Consider the following 25,768-nt stretch of genomic DNA (forward strand, 5'->3'; position numbering starts at 1 on the left):
AATGTTACATTCCAAATGTAGGTTCCCTCTGTTTATTGTTCCAAAGATTTGATAGGATGTGTGTTTTGAGACCGTGGATAAAAGTTTCCACAACTTTTGATCCAATTACGGTGTATAGATCAGGCTCATCCTCCAAGAGCATACATTTGATTAGCATGGAATAAAGTCTGCGTGGTCAACAAGCAGGAGTCTTAAAGTCAAGTTCCTGGTTGGCAGAGTGCTTCAAAAGCATCAAAATCTATTTGTACTGTTATTCTTAAAGAAGTGTTCAAATTTCCCACAGAACCTCAGAAACCACGGAAAACCGCAATGGAATGAGGTTGAGAAATGAATGATATTATTTTTCATAATTTAACAGAAAATAGGAACTTGTCATGAATACAGATATCAACACAGAAAGAAGATGCTTAAAGACTTAAAAGATGGTTTTAAACCAAAAGCTTGCTAGCTTCTGTATGTCTGTTGCAAGCTAACATCCAGTGAGGGTGATGGGTTTTAGGCTGCCATCTTGGTAGTACAAAATACGATTAGATCCATCACTGCAATCGGATAAACAATTCAAAAGGTTATTGAGTTCTAATTTAGTATTGCGTAAAAACCTTTCATTTATTGATTTCGGTCTCATAAAAATATTAGTGAAAATAAAACCAAAAAGTAACTACATGGTAATTACCGCAGTAATAACATTACCATGGTAATTTTCCGATGAAGCATCTGAAGTACTAATTTTGGTTAATTGTACATTAGAGAGATTTTCTGTTCTTGTTTCTTTCGTTTGAAAAATGTGTATTTTTTTTTTATCCTGGTAAAATAAAGCTTAAAAATAAAAACTTAAAATAGATTTTTATTGTACAGCGCTTTGTGATTTTATATCTGTGAAAGGCGCTTTGTAAATAAACTTTACTCACTAATAGTTTCCCCTGGCATTTATTACTAGTTAAATTTTATCATATCTACAGAGATATGTAGGATCTTTTGACTCCTTCAAGACAAACTGACAGTCCAATCACTGAAAAGGAAAAATCATTTATCAAATATCACTCCATAAACACCGGAATATTAAAAAAAAATGAAGCATTATTCTCGTGTTTTAGCTTAATAACGAACAGTTGTCAAAATATCATTCACAGATATTGACAAAAAATTGATATCACCATCATTTCTATTATTTCTATTATTGATAATAATCATACAAATGATAAATATCGCTCCTGTTAGGGTTTCTCCATAAGACCCCATATCTGTTTACACGGGCGTTGGGTACATAAAGGACTCGTTTAAATTATAAACCCTGGGAAAACAAAGCTGTTAATAAAAATAGATTTTCTCTTCTCAACATCTATGCAAACGGTTTTCTCATCTCACAAACCTAAAAATACAGCAGTTGACTCTGAACACTCCCGTCTCTGTTTACTGGAAATATTAGATTGAGCATCACTGCTTTTAGTAGGCTTCAACTTCATTTGTTTTGCACTCACAATTTAATCGACGTATCGTCTACTAGTTAGAGCATGAGAACTAATCAGAAAAGTCTTGAGCATAACAGGGTTTCTCCCAGTGCATTATAAGCCTGGCGGGTCACCAGGCTTTATTTGTGCCCCTAGCAGGCTAAACATAGCTTACTTTTTAAAATCTTTGTATTTTTAAGGCTTTATAGTTGGTGCTCAAGTATTAATCTTCTAACTGACCATGTTTGAGTCAAAAAAAATACTGTATGGGATGTGTGCCATGAATCTCATGAAACCGGCTATTCTAACTCTGTGCGAGGTCATAAGAGAGGTGGGCAGAGCTCTGTGCGGTCAGCCTCAGGCGGTTTAGGAGCGAGAGCTCTGTGGAATGCACCAGGCGGCTGATGAACTGCTTCTTCTGTCTGGGATAGAATATTTTGTACGCTGCATGTTGCTGATCTCAGAAACTCCCGCGTGTTTCTGATTTCATTAACTAGTTGGAAGCGAGGGAGTAGACTCAGTCACACGGCCTTGAGATACTTTCACATCTCAAGGCTGTGAAAGTATCCGGCGTTGCCTTCGTGCAGCAGTGGCCCGTCGCCACGTGTCCAAGTAACATTATCGTCTGCACGTTATGTTTTGGCACACTTAACCTGATCGCAGAAACAGATCCGGGTCACACAGATTAGCCGATCGATCCAGGTCCGTCTCCGCAAGAAATGATTCTGTCCCTCGTCACAGCGTCAGCTGAAGTCTCGGTTGGGAAATATCATAGGGGCCACAAGGGTCCAAATGTAAAGGGCCAAACACAACCAGCTGGAGGAGACCTTTACCCACACGGTCGGCCACTTGCTTGTTATGGTGTAGTCTGCGTCTGGGCTATGAAAAGGAGAATCGCACACAAACAACTCATTTTTCGAATGAGACGTGTTTCTACCACAAACTGTCCCCTATGAAAACTTCAACGTCGAGCTAAATGTCCAAGAGTGCAGGGGTCACTGACCTGTACCAGTTGGTGAGTGTCATCATGATGTAGAGGGAAGCTAAGAAGAGCATGAAGTGGAAGAAGGAGTAGCTGTACTGGACCATGTCTTGCTCGTTGTCCTCCGCCCGCCTGGGCCCCATGGAGTCCTCCAACATGTCGCTGCCGCTGGACCCCTGGACGAGGACAGCCGGCTGCTTGGAGGCCATGGTCAACTTGTTGACCTGATTCGTGTTCGAGGAACGTATGCTGCGGACAAGAGACGTTGGCGTCCGAAATGTTTCACACGGCTACGATTATTTGTGACATAACGGTGAAACTGCAATTTTGTTTTGTTTTTGTTTCCTCTATTTAACCGGGTAAAACCCCATTGAGAGCCAGATCTCATTTTCAAAATGGACCTGGGCAGAAATATGCACCAAACGACAACCTGGTCACTACCAAAGCACAGGTTTAAAACAAACTACAGAACAGTCTAAAAGCAACGACACTGATTGATACACGTTCTTAATAGTAATTTGTTTGCTGCAGAGCTGAGATATTTTCATATTTTACTAAAAAAAAATACCTCAAATCACCTCAACAGGCCTAACCTAACCAAACAAGCCAGGACAGAAAACAGCTAAATAATATATACAACTTCATCAGTTTCTATAACCTCTGTGTCTCATGTTTGTCTCTTTTCAGTGATTTGAGTCTGAAAAACACTCGGGACACAAAATGCTCTTTAGCTCACAGTTAAACTGTTTTTTTCCCAGGCCGGACAAATGCGGCTTTCTGCCGTTAACCGGGAGATCAAGGAGATTGATTTCAAAATTCTCATGGGAATGAATTGGTTTAAATGTTTTGGTTTTGTTTTACCTTGAGTAAAGAATGCACAGAACGAAAATAATCAGCCCCACGATGCTCTGGGCATCCCACCACTGTAAGTAGGGGGACGTGTGGACCGGTTCCTCGGCTCCGATGATCACCACGGCCGTCTGGTTTTCCGTTTCCGGGGGCCAAACTGTGGGAGCCGTGATCTGCTGGAAGACGCTGAGCAGGTTGGGGTTGCACTCTCGATCTGAACACGGCAACACAAAAATACTCAGCCTGCACCACAAAGAGAAAACCGCTAATGCAGAAACAATCGTTGAAAGACATTTTTTTCTGACAGCACAATGTTTGGAACCAAGTTTGCGATTTGTGAAACTTCAGCAAAGCAGTGACTGATTGACTAGACTGGTATAAAACCTTAGGATCACCCATGTGCACAATGAGCTGCCTAAAACGACTATGACTATTTATCTCAAACTACGTACTACTTCACAGTACTGTGCAGTTGGTGAATTTGGCAAAAAAGTGAAAATGTTTTTTTTTTTTTTTATCATTGATGATAAATAATTATAAAACAGACATTCAACAAATAATAAAAATGTGATTTATACTTTGTGGCAGTTCGTTACCAGAAAAAAACTCTCATCTCTTAATAACAAATTAATAAGTAATATTATTGTTTATAAAACATAAATAATGCTTATCTGCTTAGACACAGGGGATTTACAGTTGGTACATTTTATAAAAGTAAAAATCAGATATTTACTTTGTGGCACTTGGCTACCAGGAAACGTGCTCGTCTCTTAGCAAAAGATTAACAACATATAATGTTATTGTTCAAAAAACATGAGTCTTTTTCTGCTCGACTGAAATGCTACTAATATTATAATTCTTAACAAGAATTGTGCATTTGGTGAATTTGGCAGACAAGTAATTTTTTTTGTGTGGTGAATATATTATAAAACAGACATTCAACACAAAAGTAAAAATCTGATTTATACCTACTGGCAGCTCCTTACCAGAAAAAAAACAAAAACATTCACCTATTAACACCAAATTAATAACAATTATTGTTATTCTTCAAAAAAACATAAGATTTCCTTTGCTCTTTTGAAATACTACAACTTACACTACTTACCACTTAACAAGAATTGTGCAGCTAGCAAATTTGGTAGAAAAGTGAAATGACTATTTTCCTCTTATTGTGTCATTGGTGGTAAGTGTATTATGAACATATATACTTGTCAGGACTAATTGTTCCCCCCACTACAGACTAGAACTACAGACTAGAACTACAGCTTCCAATTTCCACATGAGCGAAATGCGTCTTTCTTGCTTCCGATTTGAGTTCCCATGAGAGATAGGAAAGACAAAAGTCGTATTTCAGAAGCAAATAAAGTAATACCATCAACATTATTGTCTTCCAAATAGAATGGGCTTTTAAGTTCATGGATCTCCAAACAATCCTGAATTAAGAAGACGGTGGCCGCTACAAGCTAAAGCTAATGTTTGCAGCCACATCACTGAGCAACTGAACTCAAACCATCCTGCTTGAGTCCTTCACAAGACGCATGCAAAAGTAATGAAGCTAAATAACAAGAAGACCTTAAGGAACATGGTCATATTTTTCTGAAAGCAACAACTTTGAACCTGAACAGTCAGCTGAAATGCCTCCCAACCAGGCCGATGAAAACAAAATAAGAATAAAATGGAGAACAGATAGTAAATGTATCAAAGCCATAAAACCAACACAACTCAATCACGACACATGCTTTCTGCAAAATTCAGGAAATGGTGTCAGCGTTGTTAAAGTCTGGAATCTATAGGTCAATATCTAGAGCAATCTCCATATAAATGTACAGTATATTCTCACCAGGCTCATTGGTCATAGCAGACCAGGTCAGGAACACTGTGTACAGGGTGATGAAAGACGACTGGAGTAATCCTGAATGAGGCTGAAATTCCTGCGAATGGAAAGAACATGAATCTATTAATCCTGCACTTGCTAGACAGGTCTCATGTGTTTGCTTTTTGTTTAAAAAACTAAGAAAGAAAAGAGTTAAAAAATGTGATAAAAAAAAAAAACATTTAATACAAGAAAAAGTGTTGACTTTGGACTGCTTCGCAAGATTGGTGCCCACTTTGTTAAGGAGCCCCGGATGGACTTGTAGTTTACATTTATGAGCTAAACCAGTCGTTTTTTTCTGAAGCCTCATTATTAGAAAAATCTATTATTTTTATCATGAGACTGTGCAACAGTCAAAGAGGATCCTGCTAAACACATTACAAGTCACAACTGGCCCCGGAGCCAGTGATTTTGGGAATGACCCAAATCCTTCAGGCCCTCCAACCGAAGTTACACGTAAACAAGTCCAAATGTTCGGTTCTAACGTGTATTCCAGCATCAGAGCCTCTTCAAAGTCTCTGGTTAAATTTAATTCTTTTGTCTCTGGAATGTACCCACTTCAATGGGGAATGTCAATTTTGGGAGAACTTAATGGACCACTGCTTCAACAACGTCCGCCAGTATCAAGAGGGATTTTCCAAAAGATTTTGTGTGACTGAGGTGTCTGTTCCTTCTCTCTACCAAAACAATAGACACAGCAAAGTCGTGAGCTCCAAATAACGCTAAAATGACAACAAAACTTTATTAACCATTGATTTTGTGTGTTGACATAATGACGTCCTGACCATTTGACCCCCGTCCCAAAGTTGAGGGGCGGGGCTATGGCAGGGCTAAACCAGTCCAGAGTTAACCATATTGTAATTTTGCATTATGCTGATTTAAGAGCATAATTATTACATTCATTTTAACGTTTCTAGTTATTTAAGTAAGCAATACCTAAATATTGTCTGTACATTTTAAGAACCTCCCATATTAGGGCTTCAGTGACGCTGAAATATGTTTGACGAGGCCCAAATCTCTTGTACCTGTACTTTGCGCAGCACGGAAACAACAGAGGCCACGACGCACAGCATCACGTTGAAGCTGATGAAGAACTTGTTGATGAAGCAAGCATCAGGTTTGGCGTAGAAGATGAAGCACAACACAACCGCAGTAAACGCGGTGACGTAGTTAAGGGTCATGACGGCCAGCAGAACTAAAAACAGGCGGCACAAAGCAAATTATGTTGCAGAAACAACTGGTGTCTTTGAAAGGACACGACTGAACACAGAAATGCAGTTGTAGACACAGACCCGTGTACCAGCCTCTGGAATTGCCTTTCTCCATATTTTCCACCCAAGACTCATTCCATGAGTGAGCAAAGTCCACCAGCAGCACCAGTTGGATGAGAATGAAAAAGAAAGCTCCTCCAGAGCCTATGATAAACCACGCTGCAACAACACAAAGCCACACCGGTCATTCCGTTAATCATCTGACAGACACTAATGAGCAAAAATATGAAGGTCTTACTGTAGGTGAAAGGCCCATCTGGAATGTAAAAGGCACCGACTGTACTTGCCACCAAGGCAACAAACTTGTAGAACCAGTATCTGAAAATAAATATGATGAGTTTCAGTTAGATAATGAGATTGTGTGGTAAATTCACTACAATCAGCCCCGTTTATTCCGCTTTAATCAAACTCTAGTTTGTTTGTCTGGAAAGTCTGGTTCATTTGGGGAACCTGCCGCTATTTCAGGCCTCACCCATTGTGTATGGAAGCACGAGGGTCTCTGCTGGTCTTGATGTTCAGTGTAAAAATGGAGAAGCTCAGGAACCACATGCTCATGCCGAAGCAGAAGCGGTAAACTGCTTTGTAGCCCACCAACATCTCACACTTCAAGTATGGCTGATGGGCTGGAATAAAGAAGCCGTCCGTGTCATCACAGAAGCCCGGAACCTGACAAAAAAAAAGAAAAAAGAGAGGAACAATCTGAACATTGCACTTCACATTTAAACAAAGCTGACACCTGACCCTACACAGTATCTAAAACCAATTTAGGCCTTGTTGGGGTTTTCTTAAATAGATCAATTCAGAGGAATGGTAACAGTGGACATGCGTCTCATCGTGGTTCAGTATTTGTACATGTTTTTTGTTTGGAACCTAACTCTATTATCAGCTAAAAATCCGCTGATTCTCCATAAATATTCCAAAGGAAAGGCAGCGTGGGAAGCTGAAAGTCCTGGGCGCCATTGTCACCTTTTTATTCAGAAACATAACCACTCCATCAACGCCGCGATTGCATAATTTATTCGTACCCTTCTGAGTTGCTGCTCCATTCCTGGTGAGAGCATTATGCAGGCAACAAAGGTACCCAACAACAGGATGGAGGCGTAGATGATTCTAGTCACTGTGGAGTTCCTGCTGCTTGGACAGCAGCAGCAGACTGGACACGCAGCGTGGCTGCACATCTGGGGAAACAAACGAATTGTGGCGAATAGAAATGAGCCTAGAAGACTAGGACTGGTTAACGATAAGGTACAAATCATTTCTTTATACGGACAGGAGGAAGACAGACACATCTAGGAACCACATTTTCTCTTCTTCTTAAACGCCACTGACTCTCAAAATTACTTACTTGAGATATACGACACTTGTGGTGGGAATAGAAAACTTTGTTTTATTTACTGGGGAAGCAGGAGCTGATAATAAAAGATTTCTGAGAAGTTATCATTTGTTGAACTTACTGAACTCTCTCTGTCCAATTACACAGGTGCAAGCCGGAGATGTGAAAAAAAAAGAAGTTTCTTTGTTTTTTTTCTCTGATGTGTGAAATCCCAAAGGATGTAAAATTCCATACATACATGACCAATTGACTGTATTTCCCTTGGTCACGTAAGCAAAAACATACAGAAATGTATGTTTTTCAAGTTTTATTCTCTGGATTTGATCTTCCAAGAATCTCATTAGTTTTCTTTCACTCTGATTTTCGAAATAAAACATCTAAAGATAAATGCGCATTTCTTTGATTGACTCCGTGTTTTGCTATTATTTAACAAGAACATTTTACTACACCATTTAAGAGGGTGGCTTCTCAACATCACTGGTAATTTCTGATAGAAAAAGGTTCAAACATCAAATACGTGAATTTATCGCCTATTGCCATTTGTTGGACTGGGAAAATCTTGCACAGGTAGCACAACTTAGCAGCCAACAAACATGTTCTGCACATGGGATTTTTATTTTTTTCTTCAATGCAACTACAGCTGAGCAGAGTCGAAGGAAGGCATCAGAGGATTGTCAACATGTTAATACCCCTGGCAGGTAAACAAAGTCAGCCTAATCTTCTTACAAACTGGGCCATGGCAATTTAAAGGAAGTCACGTGACAACAACCAAACAACCATGACAGAACCAGAAAGACATTTTTGGAAGACAGTTAATCCCTCTCTTACCACAAAGCAAGACTCTGGACAGAGAGCTACTGCTATTATTATATTAGGTCGTTCAGTAATCTCGAGTACTAATACTTCCTCTTTCTACTATTAGTATCATTAGTTTGAATATTTGCTATGAATACAATGGATTACTTCAATTTATAGCTGTAATTTTTGAAGAGTGTCATTCAAGAATTATAAAAAGATAGATTAAAATAAATGTGACCTACACTTAAGTAAGGTTCTCTGTGTTAGATCTAGTGCCAATCTAAATGAGGACCACTGAATTATTCTCAGTTTCTCATATGAAACATAATCACGATGGACAAACAAAACAAATCTCATTTGCTTTTGATTTGTCACATGAAAGCCCACATAAGAAGGTGATGGAGCATTGTAAAGCAAAACAAAGAAAGAAAAAGAAAAATGTGTATGTTTAACAGTGAAAACTGACGGGAAACGTCCGTAAACTATAAAACAATTAAAACACCGTTGATAAATTAAACAGCAGTTTGTACATTTTGCATTTGTGCGTTCATTTTATAGGTTGTTTTCATGTTTATTGAAACATTTTATTTTACAGTAAGACACTGACTCCAGCACTATTACTAGCCATAAACATCACCAATGACAACACCATCTAGCATGAAAGAAGAAAATACTTACACAGCTTGTGAAGGTACAGATCCCCTGCTGAGCTCCCATAACCGGCGTGCTGTCACAGCGGCCTGGTTCCAGTTACATCCTCACTCTCCCTCGCAGGAAGGTTTTCCTTTGGGCTGTGGACTGAATGGAGCTGCTTCAGTCTGCCGTCCGCTCCCACTCTGAAACTCTGCGGTTCAGTGTGATCGGCTTGTGGGTTAAACACCTCATCTGCTTAGAGCGTCACTCTGCCATCCTGCCACCTGCTGACTCGTGGAAAGCGATTTCAGCATTTCATCAAAAACAAAAGTAGGGGCAATCGACTATTAGGAGTCTCATTAAAACCCACTTGATATGAAAAGCTTGTAGGGTGACATGTTCTTCAGCCATGAGGCGGTGACATCACACAGCCACTTCATCCACCTGCTGCTCCACAGGTGCATCAATGTCGTACATTTTTCTTTTTGATAAATATTCATATCTTCTTTTATTATTTTTCTCACCACATCAAACCTTTTTACTTTCAATAGCAATAGTGATTCTGATAACTCCTGTTCTTGCTTTCACTGTACCGGCTTCCTGCACATCAGGACTTATTTTAAAAGTCTGGTTTGAACTTTCAGAGTCAAATGTTACAGTCTCTTAGGAAACAACTAAAGGTATTTTTTTAATTAGTTTTTTTTTTTTGCTTTTGTTAATCACTTTTGTGATCTATTTCTAAAGGTGCTATAGAAATACATTTTCACTTGAGGTCAAGTTATCGTCGGTGGTCGATGTGCCGAGGAACAAAAAGTCACATTTATTGTCATAAAAACACAAGTATTAAGTATATTAAGTATATAAGTTAGCTCCACAAATCTGTGGTTTTGATTGTAGATATATCTATAAAAAAAAATCACAAAATAATGAAGGGAATAATTAATATTAAAAGACGTTCAATATTATCTAATTTTATTTGTTGACTGCAGAAACAGCTATTTATTAATATTTCAACTATTTGATGGGGTTTAGCAACAGGTTCTGGTACAACTGGCTACTGAGAACATTCATACTGATCTGACCCGATCTGGACCGGACCCCAAGAGCAAAACGAGGAGGCGTCACTATGGAAACCCTGGTAATATTGGGTGGAAGTCTAACACTTTGTCTAAACGACTGTTTTAACATTTTCCCAACTTGTTCATTTTTGCTCAAGATGTGACGTCCAACATCATTTAGTTCTGCTATAAATCCAACCAAGTAAGGTCAGTTAATTTCAGTGACAATATTGAATCCACCAAGATTTATTCCAGTCACATTCTTTTCTCCGTTTATGCCTCCAATCATATATCATTTTAAAGGAAATTTCAACCACACAAAGTGTATAGACAGACATACAAAATACAACTGTGTGCAAAAGTAATAATGTTTAATTCAAATAAAACCATGCAACAGGTGACCGTCACCCTGATTAGGCTCTACCCCATTACAAAATAAACATCCAAAGCCGTACGTTGTCTTCAGTGAGCGTTCACTGAATGACGGAAAGAAGAGACAGTTCCATGGAATACACAGGAAAAAACAAATAAACAAACAAACAAAAAAAAAACAACAACAAAGTTGAACGAAAACGTTCTCCAGTGGTGATCCTCACAAAAACGTTCCCCAAACCCCCATTTGGCCCTCTTTCCCAGTGGTTGCTAACAATTAGCACAAAGCACTATGAAACATATGGCACAGATGTTTGGCAAAATAAAGTTCAAACAAGTTCAAACAAAGCAGCAACACTCTGGCTTTCGGATACGTAGCGTCAAGAAGACGTTCATCTTCTTGTACTGGACATGCTTAGTTCAAGAAAGGTCCCGAGAAGTTTACACCAGGAAGAAACGGGAACGATTGGAAATGTGAAGGTAACTGAAGCGAAGTGGTAAATTGTTGGTTTTTCCGCCTTTTTGCCGGGGATCGTTTGCAGCAGGTTGTGGTTCGTCATGCACAAAATGTCAACAGCCTCACATGATCCCAGAATACACCGATACATTCCGTCAGACCATTTGATAGGCCGCGATCTGGATGCAAAGAGGGAAAAGTAAAAGCTGACTAAGACTTTTGTTTCTTTTTTTTTGTTTTATACGGCTGGTCAGCATGACAGATGGCCGGGCGGCGGACGAGGCAGCTGGGTTCTCCGGGCAACGGAAGGCTCTGAAAGGAAGAAGTTGGGGCTGACAGTCTTGGATAACATGATGGTTGAAGAGGTTGGAGAGTGTGTGTGCATATATATGTAGATATATATATCTGTGTGTGTGTGTGCGAGAGAGTGTTGACAGTAGCAGCAGCTTCAGTTGCTGTAGACCTGGCCCTCAGGCGGCTGGGAGAGCCTGCTGTTCTCTTTCATCATCATGTGCTGCCTGAGCTCCTGCAGCACCATCTTGATGTTGTAGGAGTTCTTCCACCGGGACAGCGCCAGCACAGACTTTAGGTCCACCTGAGGGAAGAAACGCTCCCTTTGTTTCACGCGTTTCACTTCAGCGTCGAATATTTGTTACAACTCAATTTACTTGGGGTTTGTCGTTACAACTGATTTCGTGGAAATTGCATTTAATTTCCATCCGATGGAAATGAAAAACAATCACGTTGTGTCACTTCAAAAAATAAAAAGAATGATGATTTTGTTTGATGTTCATGTTTTTAAATACTGTTTGTATAATTATTTAGTTCTTTCTTTGTAAATACATGCAACTGGGGAGGCATGACATTGAATTTTTGGTCAACATGCCGATATACTAAAACTCATTTGGCCGATAACCGATACCAATACTGATATATTTTTCTATACCTAATTACTGAAACTATATGGCTTTTCTATACTGCATTATTTTTGTCATTAGTTTTGCATCGGATACCACATGTAAAATGCTACAAAGGAAGCTGAAAATGATGCAAAACTTTCAACTTGCATTTTTTATGACAAATTTATTCATTGCATCTGCTCTCTTAGACAGTGACAACATAAACAGTGCAAATTTGTAAATCTTCACAAAACTAAATTCAACCTATTCACAAGCAACAAGTGAGTCATGGATTAATACTAAACAGCTTCTTATGACGTTGTGCTGTGCTGCCGATATCGTCACTGGTTTGTCATAAAAACAACTCTTGTTACACCTGTGAGTTATTTTGACGGAATGGCCAATGTACGATATTATAATTTACAGCTAATATGCCAATAATATTGTGCATCCCAACATGCATCACCTTACAAATGAGGGAAAATGTGCTTTTCCATTACTGAAATATTTCAAATAAGTAACTTTTCATCAAACCCTACCCATAAGTCACATGGGCTAGCATCAAAGACTATTGTGCAATCAGAAGAGCAAAAACGTGAAGAAAAAAAAAAAGACACTCACCACACCAGTTGAACTGTTAACACCAGTCAAGTTGATTTTGTTAACAAAGCGGACCATAGGCGGGTATTCAGGGTATCTGTGACCGCAGTCTATTTTCAGACTGTATATTCTGCCTTCATAAACAGTCTGAAATGCAAACAGGACAAAAAAAAAGTACACATAAATACAACAAAGAGAAAAACCCCCAACATGAACCTCTGACTGGTTCCAGCTTTGCTTTGGACCGCATTCAAAGGCTTCAAGAGTCAGAAGCCTTTGAACTCAAGAGTCTCATTCCTGACATTAAGCCTCGGAGTTGCCAAAACGATCAAACTTATATGTTGGTTCTTCACGTGATTATTCACAAAGCTTCACGCCATAGCATGGTCCAGCAGAGCAAAAAATGAGAGAGAGCAGGAATTTCTGGAGTTGGGTTTCCACCAGAACCAGCCTGAAAAGTTATTTTCAGGAACCTCTGGTGCAGGGACAGTGAAAATGTTTCTGATTGGTACATTGCTTAGATTTTCAGGAAAGTGGGCTCAGCTGATACAAATTACAAGTTCACCAGCATTAAGTTCATGTCCAGACAAAAATGTGCTGGCAGCCAAAAACCTTTAGATGTAGTAACTCTAGGTACGACTATGGTTTAATCACCTATTTATTCAGAGTTAAAACACTTTGTTCCATTTTAAAAACGTGTTCTGTGTGTGTGGGCCAGGAGGGGGCTCACCTTAGCAGGGCCGATAATCATGCCGTTCCAGTGAGTTAGCATCATGTCGTCATCGTCAGCAAGGCCCCAGCTCACAGTACCGTCTCCACCACCTTTCTGACCTTCTTCCAACTCCTCCAGCAGCCGAAAGCTGCGAGGAACAACAATGCCTGTTACACACAGAGAGAGAAAAAGAAACACACTGAAAAATGAATACATCAGTACTTTTCAACTCCAGTCCTCAGGGCTTTTTCAGAGCCTTCAGAGAAAGAAGCTTTGTCTCAAACCACAGCTGCACAATGCCAATATCACCAATATCAATATTGAATGATAATATTTTAACCAGATGATTTTTCTGGTATTATATGGTCCCAGTCTCAACTAGTGGTTTCCACATTTCCATCTTTACTAAGGAACTATGTATAAAATGAGGCACGTTTACTGGGATCAAAGCATACAAAGTTACACAAATCCTCATGCTTCAAATCTTATGTTTGTGTGGCTTGTTTCATGTCGGAGAGGAGAACATGTGAAAACATTTTTAATATCCGCTAATCCGATGTAACCTCTGTCTAAAAGAGTTGGTGCTGTGTGCGGATAAAGATGTACTCGTCTTCATTCACAAAATACTTTCTTTTTTAAGCTCGTAGCTTTTCAATTAGAACGCCACAGATTCGGCGACTCATTGAAACCATATCTCTACCACTACTATTGTTATCTTCTTCCTTGTTTGACTGGCTTGCGCCAGACATCTTCTTCCTGGTCGCATTTCAATAGACTCCGCTTCGTTTAATTGTGCGTGCGCCCTCTGCTGGCAAGGACATAAAGCTGCGCAGGTGGTAGAATTTAATAAATATATTAAACGCGATAGAGGCACACAGACGCAGCTGAGGAGAGGCTCGGTGTTTATACAGACTTTTAAGTGGTCCAACTGGGAGAAACTAAAGTTTTAACTCGGGTACAGATGTTGTTAGAGCTATCAAAAGGATAAACATGTGCATAAAGTTTTAGGTGTAACGTCGTGGGTCCAGTGGGCTCATCTCATGATACAGCTGCCGCCTCAGATAGCACGGGGCGTCACCGCTCGGAGACCACATAAACCGTAAAAAACCCTGATTTAAACTGTGGAATATTTCAGCCTTCCCTCCGAACGCTGAGATGGACCAGGACAATGAGTCTAACGGAGCTTCGAAGCAGCTGCTGAGACTCTGGACCGGTCCGACCTGCTAGCTAGCTATGAGCACCATCGGTGACAGCATCCTGCCACTTTCAACCACGGAGGAAATCTGACTTCAGGGCTGCCGGACTCTAATAAAGCCGATAACCAATGAAGGGATAACCGGTGCGCCTTACAAACTCCACCGGGAAGGAAAGATATTTGCCAACGTACTGCTAAAAACTGTCGGTAAAGGCAGAAAGAATGATTACCTGATCCGGCGGAGGCCGCCATATTTGTCACTGTGCTGAGATAGCGCGCACGTACAGTGCTCGTTCCCGCTTACGCACACCCCGTTGCTTATTTTGATTTTATTGGCGGTTACCAAGTTAATGTAAACGCATTATCGCAAGGGCGGGACTACTGGGGTAACAGTTGCTCCCCGGACATAAATCCTTGCGACCCTATTGATTTGCCACCCTCGCTGGTGACTGAATGCAGGAAATAGCTCAAGCAAATCAGATAATAAGAACGAGAAGCTCTTTTTTCCGACAACATTGAATGCAACTCGATGTAACTTGACTCCAGCTTGCTGGGGACGTTCTGAGCGCGGAGTGGGAGCGAAGTGCGAGAACAGAAAGCAGCGCCATTCATATTTACAGATATCGCTGAATTGGACGTCACGTGATCTACATAGTGCCCCCGACATGCGTTCCCGTCGGGATTCGGGTCAGGCAATAAATCTAAAAGACGGACACAATGTTTTGTTATTAGTTGTCAACACTACGACAGCCAGATAACAAAAGGTCCAAGAATATCATGTTTCACAGGTCAGTGAAACTTGACTTTCACATCTATAACAGGTGCCTGTTAAAGATGCACATGCACCACACAGTCCCGTGTTACGGTTCAGTTAAAACAACACCCCCCCCCCCAAACACACACCGACAGGTCAATCACACGCCTGAGCACAGATGTTACCAAAAGGTAACGGGCTGAATGCTCTGGGTTTGGTGTTTTTACGTTTACGTTTAGCATTGATTGGAAACATTTTTTTTTTTTTTTCGGTGCTCATTCCTCCTTATGTGCTTGAACGCCTGCCTGTTGCCATGACAACAGGTCTGTAAAAGTAGAGTGGTTCTGTTCTGGGTCTGGTTCTGTTCTGGTGACAACTGAGGATTCCCTGGAGATTATGACGCAAAATCAATAAAATTCTGGACAACCCTGACCATCCTCTTCTTTAGTCTCTTAGAGAAACAGAAGATCTTTCCTTCTATTAGCCATCACTATCTACAATAACTTTTTGAAATTTTGTTTGAATTAGTATGAGCGACAACAACATTTTTTTCCCCTCCTTTGGGATCAATAAAGTATTTCTGAATCTGGATTTTAATTATAACTGCAGGTGTTATTAGGAGATCATTGTTAGTTATTACCAGGCTATTAGTCAAAATCCATCAGATGTCAGAGTTAGGCTTTGGAAAATATTAATATATTCACCTCACATTTTATTATTTTTTTATACAATATTCAACCTGCCACCAGCCTTGCGAATACAAGCAGGAACAGAAAATGGCTGCAGGTTAGAGGTGACCACATAATTCGGCGTTTGACAGATTTGTCCGCGGTTGTGAGACAGCAGGCAGAGGAAAGAGATGCCCCTCTGCCCCTCTGCCCCACACCTCCCCCCATGCATGCTCCCATCCCTCTGGAAGCCAACCTCCTGACCCTCCATCCCCCATCACATCCAATCGCCGGCCGGCCTCTCTCTTTGCCGAGCGCTTGGCGATGAATGGCTCAGTGTTTTTCACTGGGATGTGAATGCAGAGCGTTGCCCTCTGACAGACAGGCTCACTCATTCACACTCCGTTTTTTCACTTTCTCCAACTTCTCCCTGACACCCTGCTATGAATGCTAGACCCCCCACCATTCCCCCCTGTTTCCCAGAATCGCCGTTTCTAGGCCGCTATGTGAATTCAGAGTAAAAATAAAAGAGTTTATCTAAAACATGCATTATCCTGCAATATTTGAACAGTTAGTTCAAATATTGCAGTTAAATATTTTTAATTTAAAAAAAATCACTTATTATGATATCAGTAAATAATGAACTGGTTCCTTTTAAGTTTGAATCAACGTAATCCGGAGCCATTGTGGAAGGTCCAAAGAGCCACACGCTGTGGACTCCAGATCTCATTCATTTGTCCAAGCAATCTGACCAGGAGGTCAAACCAGGAGGTCAAACCTTGGCCCAGGAATCAGGTGTATGTTCCTCGTCGGCCACTAGGGGGAAGCCGCTTCAGCCACTTCTCCACCACCATCTCTGTTTCTCTCATTTCACATCATTGATGAGGATGATTTTTATGATTTTTATGTTTTTTTTTAAGATACTGCTTGAAAACCTTTGAATGTGGTGAAAAATGACACTAAGGTAAAGATGATCAAACTTATTTGTTGGAAAGTATGAAAGTAACTAGTTGCATTTACTCAGTTAGATTTACTTGATTAACTTTTGTTTAAGGGGTGGAGGGGATTTTTAGGACTTTTTTTTTTTTTACCAAACTGTACTTTTTTACTTTTGCTTGAGTAATTTTATTTTGAAGTATTGAGTAAAATGTCTGGTCTCTCTAATGAGGAACAAACATGTTTTAACAAAAAAGTCACCAGACACAGACACACAGCTGCAGTTTGTGTTAGAATTTCATAAGTTTTTTTTTTTATTATTGAAAAAAACTGATTTTGAAAGTTTATCTGTTTTTGTTTTGTTTTTGTTACTATATGAATTGTTGTCATTTTTATTCTTAAAGTACCAAAATTTCTACTTAGCTTTATATTTTGGTCCTTCCAATTAATGCATTTTACAAATATTAAATGATTGACAATTTGATCCATTATTCAGTACTTCAGTAGACTTTTTACCAAATGCGGTTTTTTTACTCTTACTAGAATCATTTTTTGAATGGATGCGTTTTACAGTAACTTCAGTAAAAAAAAATATGTTGAAGAAATGCTACTCTTACTTGAGTACAATTGTTTTTCTGGGATCCTCTACCCACAGTTGCTTATTCGATTAATCACTTTCACAGGGACATATTTCTAATGTTTTTATTATCATCATTACCAGTTTTTATTGTGATTTAAGCGCTGGCTTTCGATGTTAGATCATATTTACAAACCGGGCTGAATCTGCAGCAAAAATACCTGAAAAAATATCTCTTAATATGTTTTTTCTAGTCCAACCCTCAGGACGGGACATCTCACTCCTAGTGTTTTTCTTCTTCCCCCCTGAGCCGGGATGAATTCAGTAGCAGCTCGTTGTAGAGAATCCCACGGGTACCTGAAAGCACCATTGTCCCTTCCCCTCTGCCCATCCCCTTTTGACGCCGGTGGAAATCTGGGCACTCGGAGCGACTCCAAGCATTTCAAGGCACCATTCACCGGCTGTAGGGGGTCGAAGCTCGCCGAGGGGGAGCCGCAGGGAGCCCGCTTCACTTCGTCAGACTTTCCTCTGAGCGCCGCACGGAGAAGGAAAGCGGTGTTTCCTTCATGAAGCGCTTTAGTGTGTGAAGCGCAGAAAAGTGGTCGGTGCTGGACCGGACTGTGGGATATTCTGTTGTTACTTCGGGGAGGAGGTGGGGGGGAACAAAAAAAGAGAAAACGCTGCTGGTCTCTGCGCGCAGCAGCAGCAACACTGGACAGTCTGGAGGAACTACTGGAACTTGACCTGAGCTGGGATAAAGAAGCATTATTAGTGAGGAGAAAGTTGAACTCAGAGTAAGGTGAGTGGCTGACTGTGTGTGTTTGTGTTTGTGTGTGTGTGTTGAATTAACCCCGCGCTCCTCTCAACTGTGTGTGTGTGTGTGTGTGTGTGTGTGTGTTTAGGCATCAATTCACAAAACAACCCTCCGTGTTTTCCCACTTGTTTCCCAGCATGGACCACGTGTTGTGTGTGTGTTTTTTTTTTGTTGTAAAATATAGTTTTGTTGAATTTGTTGGCCTTCCTGTGGTTTGTATTTTACAGCAGCACCCAAACGCAGGGCCGGTGCTAGCCATTTGGGTGCCCAAAGCAAAACCTTTTATGGTGCTCATGTGGAACCATTTGGTGGTGGGAAAATGAAGACTCACAGAGACATTAAGTGGATTTTAAAGCCAGGAAACATATAAGTTTGATTCAAATATTGAATGAAGCGTAGGAATGGGGAGTGTGGTACAGAAGTAGGACCCATCCTGTGTGGTGACTTTGGATTATCACTTATTTTTGTTTGGATTTCACACGTGTTTGATGCAAACCATCAAAACCGAACAAACAGGTCAGAATTTACCACCAGAGATGAATCTTTTTCTCAAATAAAAATGTGACTTTTGTACGTTAATGCGCTTTATATACTTTAATTTTTAATATGTTGTAATTAAAGTCAAGTCTTTTTTAGTGTGCAGCATTTTGCGCGACTTGGTAATTCAAAATGCTTAACATGATAAAAACACAACTGATAAATAAGCTCAACAGAAGCATTACAATCTCGTGGCAGAAAAAGCTGAAATAATGAGAAAGTAATAAAAAGTTGTTATCCAGATCAGAGTTAAACAACGCCCCACTTGTCATGAATCAGATATTAATAATCTTCCTTTTTAAGCATCTTTTCATAAACTTCATCAAATAGGCTGTTGTAACCTGGAGTAGACGGGTGTGAGACCCACAGTAACAGGCAGTTGTTTTGGGTCAGTGCTAGCCCAGATGCTATCATTGCTATTTCAGCTAGCTTTAGCTTTGTAGCTAATTATAGCTTCCACATGTTTTCTTCACCCTGCATGGCGTATTTTGCGGTGGGTCAACTTGCTAATGATATCCTAGGTGCTATCATTAGTATGTCAGCTTGCTTTGGCGTTTTTAGCTCACTTTAATTTATAAACTGCTGTGACATTAAAACACGGCTAATAAAGAAAAACATGTTGTGCGTAAAGAAGAATTCCATCTGTCATTTAAATTCTGATGCTAAAAATGACAAATTTGTATCAACCTGTAGCTGCAGTTGGGGCGGGCCACACAAAACGGTTCCAAGAGCCACGAGTCGTCCTCGGACCACACTTTGGAAACCTCTCAACTAGATCATTGTTTCGTTTTCAGACATATATTTTAATAGGGAAAACATCATATTCCATTAACAAACAATACTTTTCAGCTGAATGAAAAAAACCATGACATGTCTGTCAACTGACCACTAAATGTCAGAAGTCAGCTAGTTTTTAAATTTGTATTTTTTCTTGAAATAAAGCAAATTCTTTGTGATTTTATTGATCACAAATTTCCAAAAGGGAGATGAAACTGGTCTCGTGAAACGCTGTGTTCTTTTGACGATACAGGCCGTGGTGAACCATGTTTGGGATGTTTAAGTACTGCAGCGTCCCTTGAGAACAGGATGTTTCCACCAGAGTCAGTCTTTCTGTCTGTGAAACAGGTATTATGAGGATGTGCATCGTCCTCTGTGATTGGGTAAAGAAAGCTTTCAGCTGGCGGTTGTTGGTTTTGGGTGAACAAACCACTCTGGCGGTTCTGGTTCTAAACCACTTACCGGTATTACCAAAATACAAAGCAAATGATGAAGGCCTCCATTGCAATAATCTCCAGTTAGTCATAAATGTGATTTCAGGCGTCTGTGTTTTTGTTTTTTGTTGTTTTTAATGGCCAGAGTGAGGTGAGGTTTAGAACATTTATGAAAATGTTCCATCTGCTGTTTGGACCATGTCTGAGCTCCACGTGCCGAAGGTATTGTTCAGGAATTTAATAATGAAAATCCGAATTTAAGGGAGATTCAGCTCTATTGTTGTGTACCAGCAGTTTTCTCCTGTAGTTCCATTATTTACTCCATCAAAAATATTATGTATTATGAAGGTAATATAATTTTTTATTTTTATTTTTTACATGTATGAGTTAGTTGGTCCTGTGGACTGACTGAAACATAGTTTTATTATTCAGTATTTGATCCACATAGATATTTAGTAATAATGCTTGTAGGATGAATAAACTCCTTGTGGGTCAGACAGACCAACTGCATTTCATTGTTAAAATTCAATACAGACACAAACTTTTTATATTTTAATTCAGAAAAGATGTTCCTATCCTTTTAAGCGCTTCAAGATAAACAGAAAATATGGTTGCTTTTTGCCTTTTAACTTTAAAAGTAACGCTCGTTAAGAGAAAACCAGCAAATTGAAAAAGTTTTTTTTTCAAAGTATAAAAAAAACATTTAAGTTTATCTTTAAATTGACCTGTAAAGCTTTACTACATTCTTTTTGTTTGTACTTATTATATTAATACTTTTTAATATGTCAATATCAAACAAATATTGTTTTTCCAAATATGATTATTTGTGGGTCAACGACTACTTGAGGTTTTTCTAGGTTGACGACTTGAAAAGGCAATGACTCAGAGTTGGTTTGTAACTAGTTGCATCAACTTGCTTCCATTTACTTTTTGAAAAAGTGTGCTTTTTATGTCCACTTGGGTGGTTACATTATGAAGTATTGTTAGTTTGACTTGAGTAAATGGATCCTCTACCCACTGTAACTTCACTGGATGAAGAACAAACACGTTTTAATCAGAGATTCAGAGTAAAAATATGTTGAATTGGTGCTGCTCTTACTTGAGTACAATCTTTGGCTCCTCTGCCCACCTCTGTCTGCAATAAACAATAGCCAGCTCATGAATTGTCAGTGAAAGTGCGAAATGTGACGAAGGGTGTCGGCAGCTGCACGGATGTCACAGAGCCTTTTCGTCACCGCGCTGCTTTCCACAAACAAACCAGCCTATGCAAAATGTACTCACCTGGTCTCTCCAACACAAGCGAGGCCACACGTTATTTGAGAGTGTAAGAGAACATGGTGATGGTGACGCCACGTTTGTGCCTGCTTCAGCTAAGCCAGCGACCCCACCTTCTGACCACTAGTGGGCCGATATCTTTTGTTACTGGAAAATGTCTCTGCTTCTCAGACGTTGATGCATGACCTGGGATTTCGTGAAGACTTTTTTGTGTTTGTATGGGTTGAAGTCGAAGAGCCTGGAAAACTTTAGAGCTAAGCTTTTGGACAGACGAAGTCTGAGCTCTGAAATGAAATAAGTCAAGTAGAAACATGTTTCTCTTCAAATATCTATCTGGCAGTTTGGCTAAGAGGAAGCTGAGTAGAGAAGATGTTGGAGTAGGGGATACGATCCTTGACCATTCTAATGCATGGAGGAGAGTGTGTGAACTTCCTCCTTGTCTCTCTGCTCTGGTCCTGCTTTACCCCTATGTCCTCTTGGATTTAGGGTCAGACTTGAGGTATTATTTGAGCTTTTGAGATGCTAATTAGTGTAAAAAGAAAAGCCCCCCAAAATAACATTATGTTTTTGCACTGTAGCAACTGTCTGAAAGTAAAAAAGCAGTAACAAAAATCCGTCCAGAACCAGAGACTAACTGTCCAATTCAATTCCTCAACAAAAAAATGTATGTCGTCTCAAAAAGAACAAATCAGAATTCGCGTCGCAAACTCTGCCCCAACATGCTGCCACCATCAGCGGTGCAATTCTAGAATCTAAAATAAGATGGGCACCTCTGGAGAGTGAATGGATAAAAAAGTGGAAAATCTTTCCTTGTTCACTGCGTAGTGTTGGTTGAGGTCTTTAACCTCTCCAGGTTTCCAGAAATGACCTAAATTAGTTGTTGCTTAGGAACGACCGTACCCGGAGCTGCTTTTTCCAGCGTTGTCAGGAGAGTCCGTGGGATCCAGGTTGCAGGTGTGAAAATTTGCTAACGCCTTAAAGTTCACCATTCTTTGGACTAAAGCGGCATAAACTGAATTCTTCCTGTTCTTTTGTGCCTTAAAATGAGACGCAGATATTCAGCGCTATTCAGACATAATCCCTGCCACTGGGCCTTTGCAGAAACTGGAAACTCAACCTAGTCGACGGCCATTAATCTCCAAGACACCTGCCTAACCAAAACCAGGTAATGGAAGCCCTGCTGTGACAATAATGGCCTAATAATAAGAAATAATCAAATCGTAAGTGTGCTCTGCTCAACTCACACAGTCTTACCTTTGGTATTTATTACTCTGCTTAGCCTAGTTTTTTTTTTTTTTTTCACCTGATGTTTGGGTTGCCAGACCGGCAGAGGAAGAGTTGAGACTTTCCTTTGAAATCAGGGAGACTGATAATGACTCTCCCAGTGAAAATAAAGCGACCCAGATGCACACACCGCAGCTGTGGAATGTGGAGGAGATTTGAGATCTTTGAAAGATCAAGTGCTCTGTGAGCATGTGAATTATTAACTTGCAAGGAAGGGCCTGCTGCATGCTCCCACGCCTTGATGGTCATGGCGTTTCAGGGTTGGCACTGCGATCTCCAGAAAGCAGCAGGTGCGGCTGTGAGAAGCCGGTGCTGAGACGGGTTTGAAGAGCATGGTTTCAGGAAGGATTGAATCGCTTAGAACCTGAAGGAGGCTTGTGTGCACGTTTTAGAGGTTGGGTGGGAATTAATAAATTTTGGTTTCAAGAAGCGGTTTGTTTGATGTTTTTGAACACCTTGAGGAGAACAAGCAACACTGCTGTAAACACAGCAAAAAACTCAAAATCTTACCAACTAATTTTTGTCTCGCTTTCAGTCCAAACGTCTTAGTAAACTTAAGACAAAGTTAACTCGCAAGTAATTTTTCAGCCAGTAATTCCTTAATATTGATGAAAAAGTTCTCGTTCCATTGGCAGATTATTTCACTTACAACAAGACATTTTTCCTACAAGTAAAATCATTTGCCAGTGAAACTGGAACTTTTTTTTTTTTATCAATATTGCAGAATTATTGACTTAAAACAAGTGCCCATATATTCCAGAAAAGTTACTTCTAAGTTATGTTTGTCTTATTTCAAGTGTGCTAAGACATTTGCACTAGAAACTAGACAAAAATACTTTGTAAGATTTAGTGGTTTTTGCAGTGAGCCGCTTTTTTTATGAGCTCAGCTGTTTGGGCCTGAATGATGCCTTTTGCCGCCTCGGTTTTGTCGAAGGTTTTCTGCTCTTACGCTTCATTCACCACTCTCTGTGCTGCTCTGTGTTGATGTGAAAACCATTAAATGATGGCGAAATTTCCTGAAATGACTTGAATTTACTTTTACTGGTGTATGAATAGCCCTGGATAAAACTGAAACTGACGAAACTGTGAAAGTGACTTAAACACCGAACCCTTTATGCTCTGAGAACAAGGTGCATGGTTCAAGTCCTGCAGCGGTTCTGAAAAGTGTCCACACCTTTGTCAAACCGCCAGGCACTCAGGATGAAAATTAAAATGACACCGCGATGAATCATTTCGAAACTTGTTCCACACTGAAAACCAAGCAAATCTGTTGGAAGGAGAAAAACTCAAAAAGTGCAGTACTGGAGTTGAACTACTTTGTTGTAGCAAATGTTTTGGTTGGATTTAAGCATTCGGTCTTTGGCAGAATCTGCACCTTCACTTTGCAGTGCAAAGGCTCTCTAAATCTCCCTGTTGCAAAACCAGTGTGTTTGTAGCAATGAGAGACACTTATTTTGTAGCGAGATGCTGCAAACTTAGTTTAGAACCACGCAACATGTCAGTCCAACATGAAGCCAGGGCAGGAAAAGCAGCAGGTTCTGTTTGACGAAACATAGGCTTATCATAAGAGCTACCAATGGTGTTTTTCCACCATTGGCGTGACAGCTGGTCTGGTGTATCAGAACAGTGACCTGCATAATATTCACACTGCAAAATCAATAAACCTTACAGAGTATTATTGTTCTAGTTTCTAGTACAAACATCTTAGCACACTTGATATAATAAAAGCTAACTTACAAGCGACTTTTCAGCAGGATATAAGGAACTTGTTTTAAGTAAATAACTCCTTAATATAGATGGGAAAAGTTGTAATTCCACTGACAGATTATTTCACTTATAACATTGGAAAAAATGTCTTGTTATAAGTGAAATAATCTGCCAGTGGAATTACAACTTTCCACCCAGTGTCATCCACAGAAAGAGAAAAAGGTCTGAAGAAACGATAAAGCCAATAATTAAAATGAGGTTGATAGTTTGAATTTATTGTGCGATTAATTGATTTATAGTTTATCGCAACAGGCCTACCCACACAAAGTTGCACACTCTGTTCTCTGTGTTGTTTTGAACACGGTTTTTTAGGCAGAATCCTTCAAGTTGAGCTCTAATCCGCTCTTCTGTTTTACAGTAGGGTCTAATCTTAATCCAGTTTTAATTTAGCCTAATTAGACCTCGGATTAGGACAAGATTAAAGCTGATGTTATCTTCTTCTTTAGATCTTACATGGAATATATCCATGTGAGATGGAGTAAAGCTGGGGATGCACCATTTACCATTTGATATTTTGCTCTTTTGTGATTTTCCAAAAGAACTCCTCAACCATTGTTTTTTTGTTGTTCTTTTTTTTAATTGGCAATGGGGAGGTTATTTCCCTAAATTATGATATTGTTTAATTTAAAGTTATTTTCAAGTAATATAATGGTAGTGGCAATCTCTTTTAATCCAACATGTACGTTAAGGACCGTTGATAACAATAGTAACTGATTTTGACTGCATCACAACTAAAAATGCAGCGAGCCAGAGAGAAACTCTTGGAAGTTTCTCAGAACAATATATATAAATGGAGATGAAAGGTAACATGATAGACTGACAGTAAATAAAATGGTTATTCTGTTTAACCTTGATTTCACCTTCACCCACCAGCTGGGTTTTGGGGAGACGGTCTTCCTCAAAGTTTGAAGTTATTAAGTGTTAGACTTGTTGCGATTGTTTGTCATGGTTTGGTTCAGATATGTTTGGGAGCATAATGAAGAGCTCATGATCAACCGGTTAAACAATTACATTTTAAGGCAGGAAGTCATGACGAAACCCAAAAATAAAAAAAAAAGCACAAATCATTTTTCTTCATCTACCACAGTGGGGACACGATAAAGTAGACGGGTTTAATATTGATACTATTGATACTAGTCCTCTCACAATAAACAATAAATCAATTATTCGCATGATGAATTAAAACAAGCTCAATAATTTCCATTTACATGACAAAAAATGGTCATCAGTTTGGTGCTTCTGGCATCAGCTTGTTCTTTATTTTGAAGGACAATTTTGTTTAGCGACTTAATAATTCGTTTTAATTGTTATTTATGTTAGATATTTAAAATGTTTTTCAGTGCCAGTGCTAAATCTTATTTAGAATTCAAAATGTATTGATCTGTAAGAATATGTCCCTTCATAATTATGCTGTTACAATTATATTACTTGAAACTGGTCTCAAAACAACATTACTGTTTGTCGC

General features: G+C 39.6%; 3 protein-coding genes across 3 annotated transcripts in view; 1 reads left to right on the forward strand and 2 right to left on the reverse strand.

The window, feature by feature from the left end:
- Nucleotides 1-94: 94 nt before the first annotated feature.
- Nucleotides 95-9,546, reverse strand: si:ch73-267c23.10 (serine incorporator 1). Its single transcript, XM_055027361.1, has 10 exons — nucleotides 9,233-9,546; nucleotides 7,449-7,601; nucleotides 6,896-7,089; nucleotides 6,662-6,741; nucleotides 6,445-6,582; nucleotides 6,178-6,347; nucleotides 5,120-5,210; nucleotides 3,292-3,493; nucleotides 2,452-2,679; nucleotides 95-2,327 (listed from the first exon to the last, which is right to left on the reverse strand). The coding sequence occupies exons 1-10, from the start codon at nucleotides 9,269-9,271 to the stop codon at nucleotides 2,192-2,194; spliced, it is 1,431 nt and encodes a 476-aa protein (XP_054883336.1). The 5' UTR covers nucleotides 9,272-9,546; the 3' UTR covers nucleotides 95-2,191.
- Nucleotides 9,547-10,599: 1,053 nt separating this feature from the next.
- LOC129358497 (ubiquitin-conjugating enzyme E2 variant 1-like) lies at nucleotides 10,600-14,798 on the reverse strand. The gene is made up of 4 exons (XM_055027591.1): nucleotides 14,711-14,798; nucleotides 13,304-13,452; nucleotides 12,595-12,720; nucleotides 10,600-11,669 (listed from the first exon to the last, which is right to left on the reverse strand). Exons 1-4 carry the CDS (start codon nucleotides 14,730-14,732, stop codon nucleotides 11,523-11,525), a joined length of 444 nt encoding a protein of 147 aa, XP_054883566.1. The 5' UTR covers nucleotides 14,733-14,798; the 3' UTR covers nucleotides 10,600-11,522.
- Nucleotides 14,799-17,842: 3,044 nt separating this feature from the next.
- plxnb1b (plexin b1b) overlaps nucleotides 17,843-25,768 on the forward strand; it is a 62,135-nt gene continuing 54,209 nt past the window's right edge. The window contains 1 exon segment of the mRNA XM_055026665.1: nucleotides 17,843-18,214. The gene's annotated coding sequence lies outside the window, so the exon portion shown is untranslated.

This window comes from Poeciliopsis prolifica, unplaced genomic scaffold (genome assembly GCF_027474105.1).
Source record: "Poeciliopsis prolifica strain line A6 unplaced genomic scaffold, Auburn_PproV2 SCAFFOLD003, whole genome shotgun sequence".
Lineage (NCBI taxonomy): Eukaryota > Metazoa > Chordata > Actinopteri > Cyprinodontiformes > Poeciliidae > Poeciliopsis > Poeciliopsis prolifica.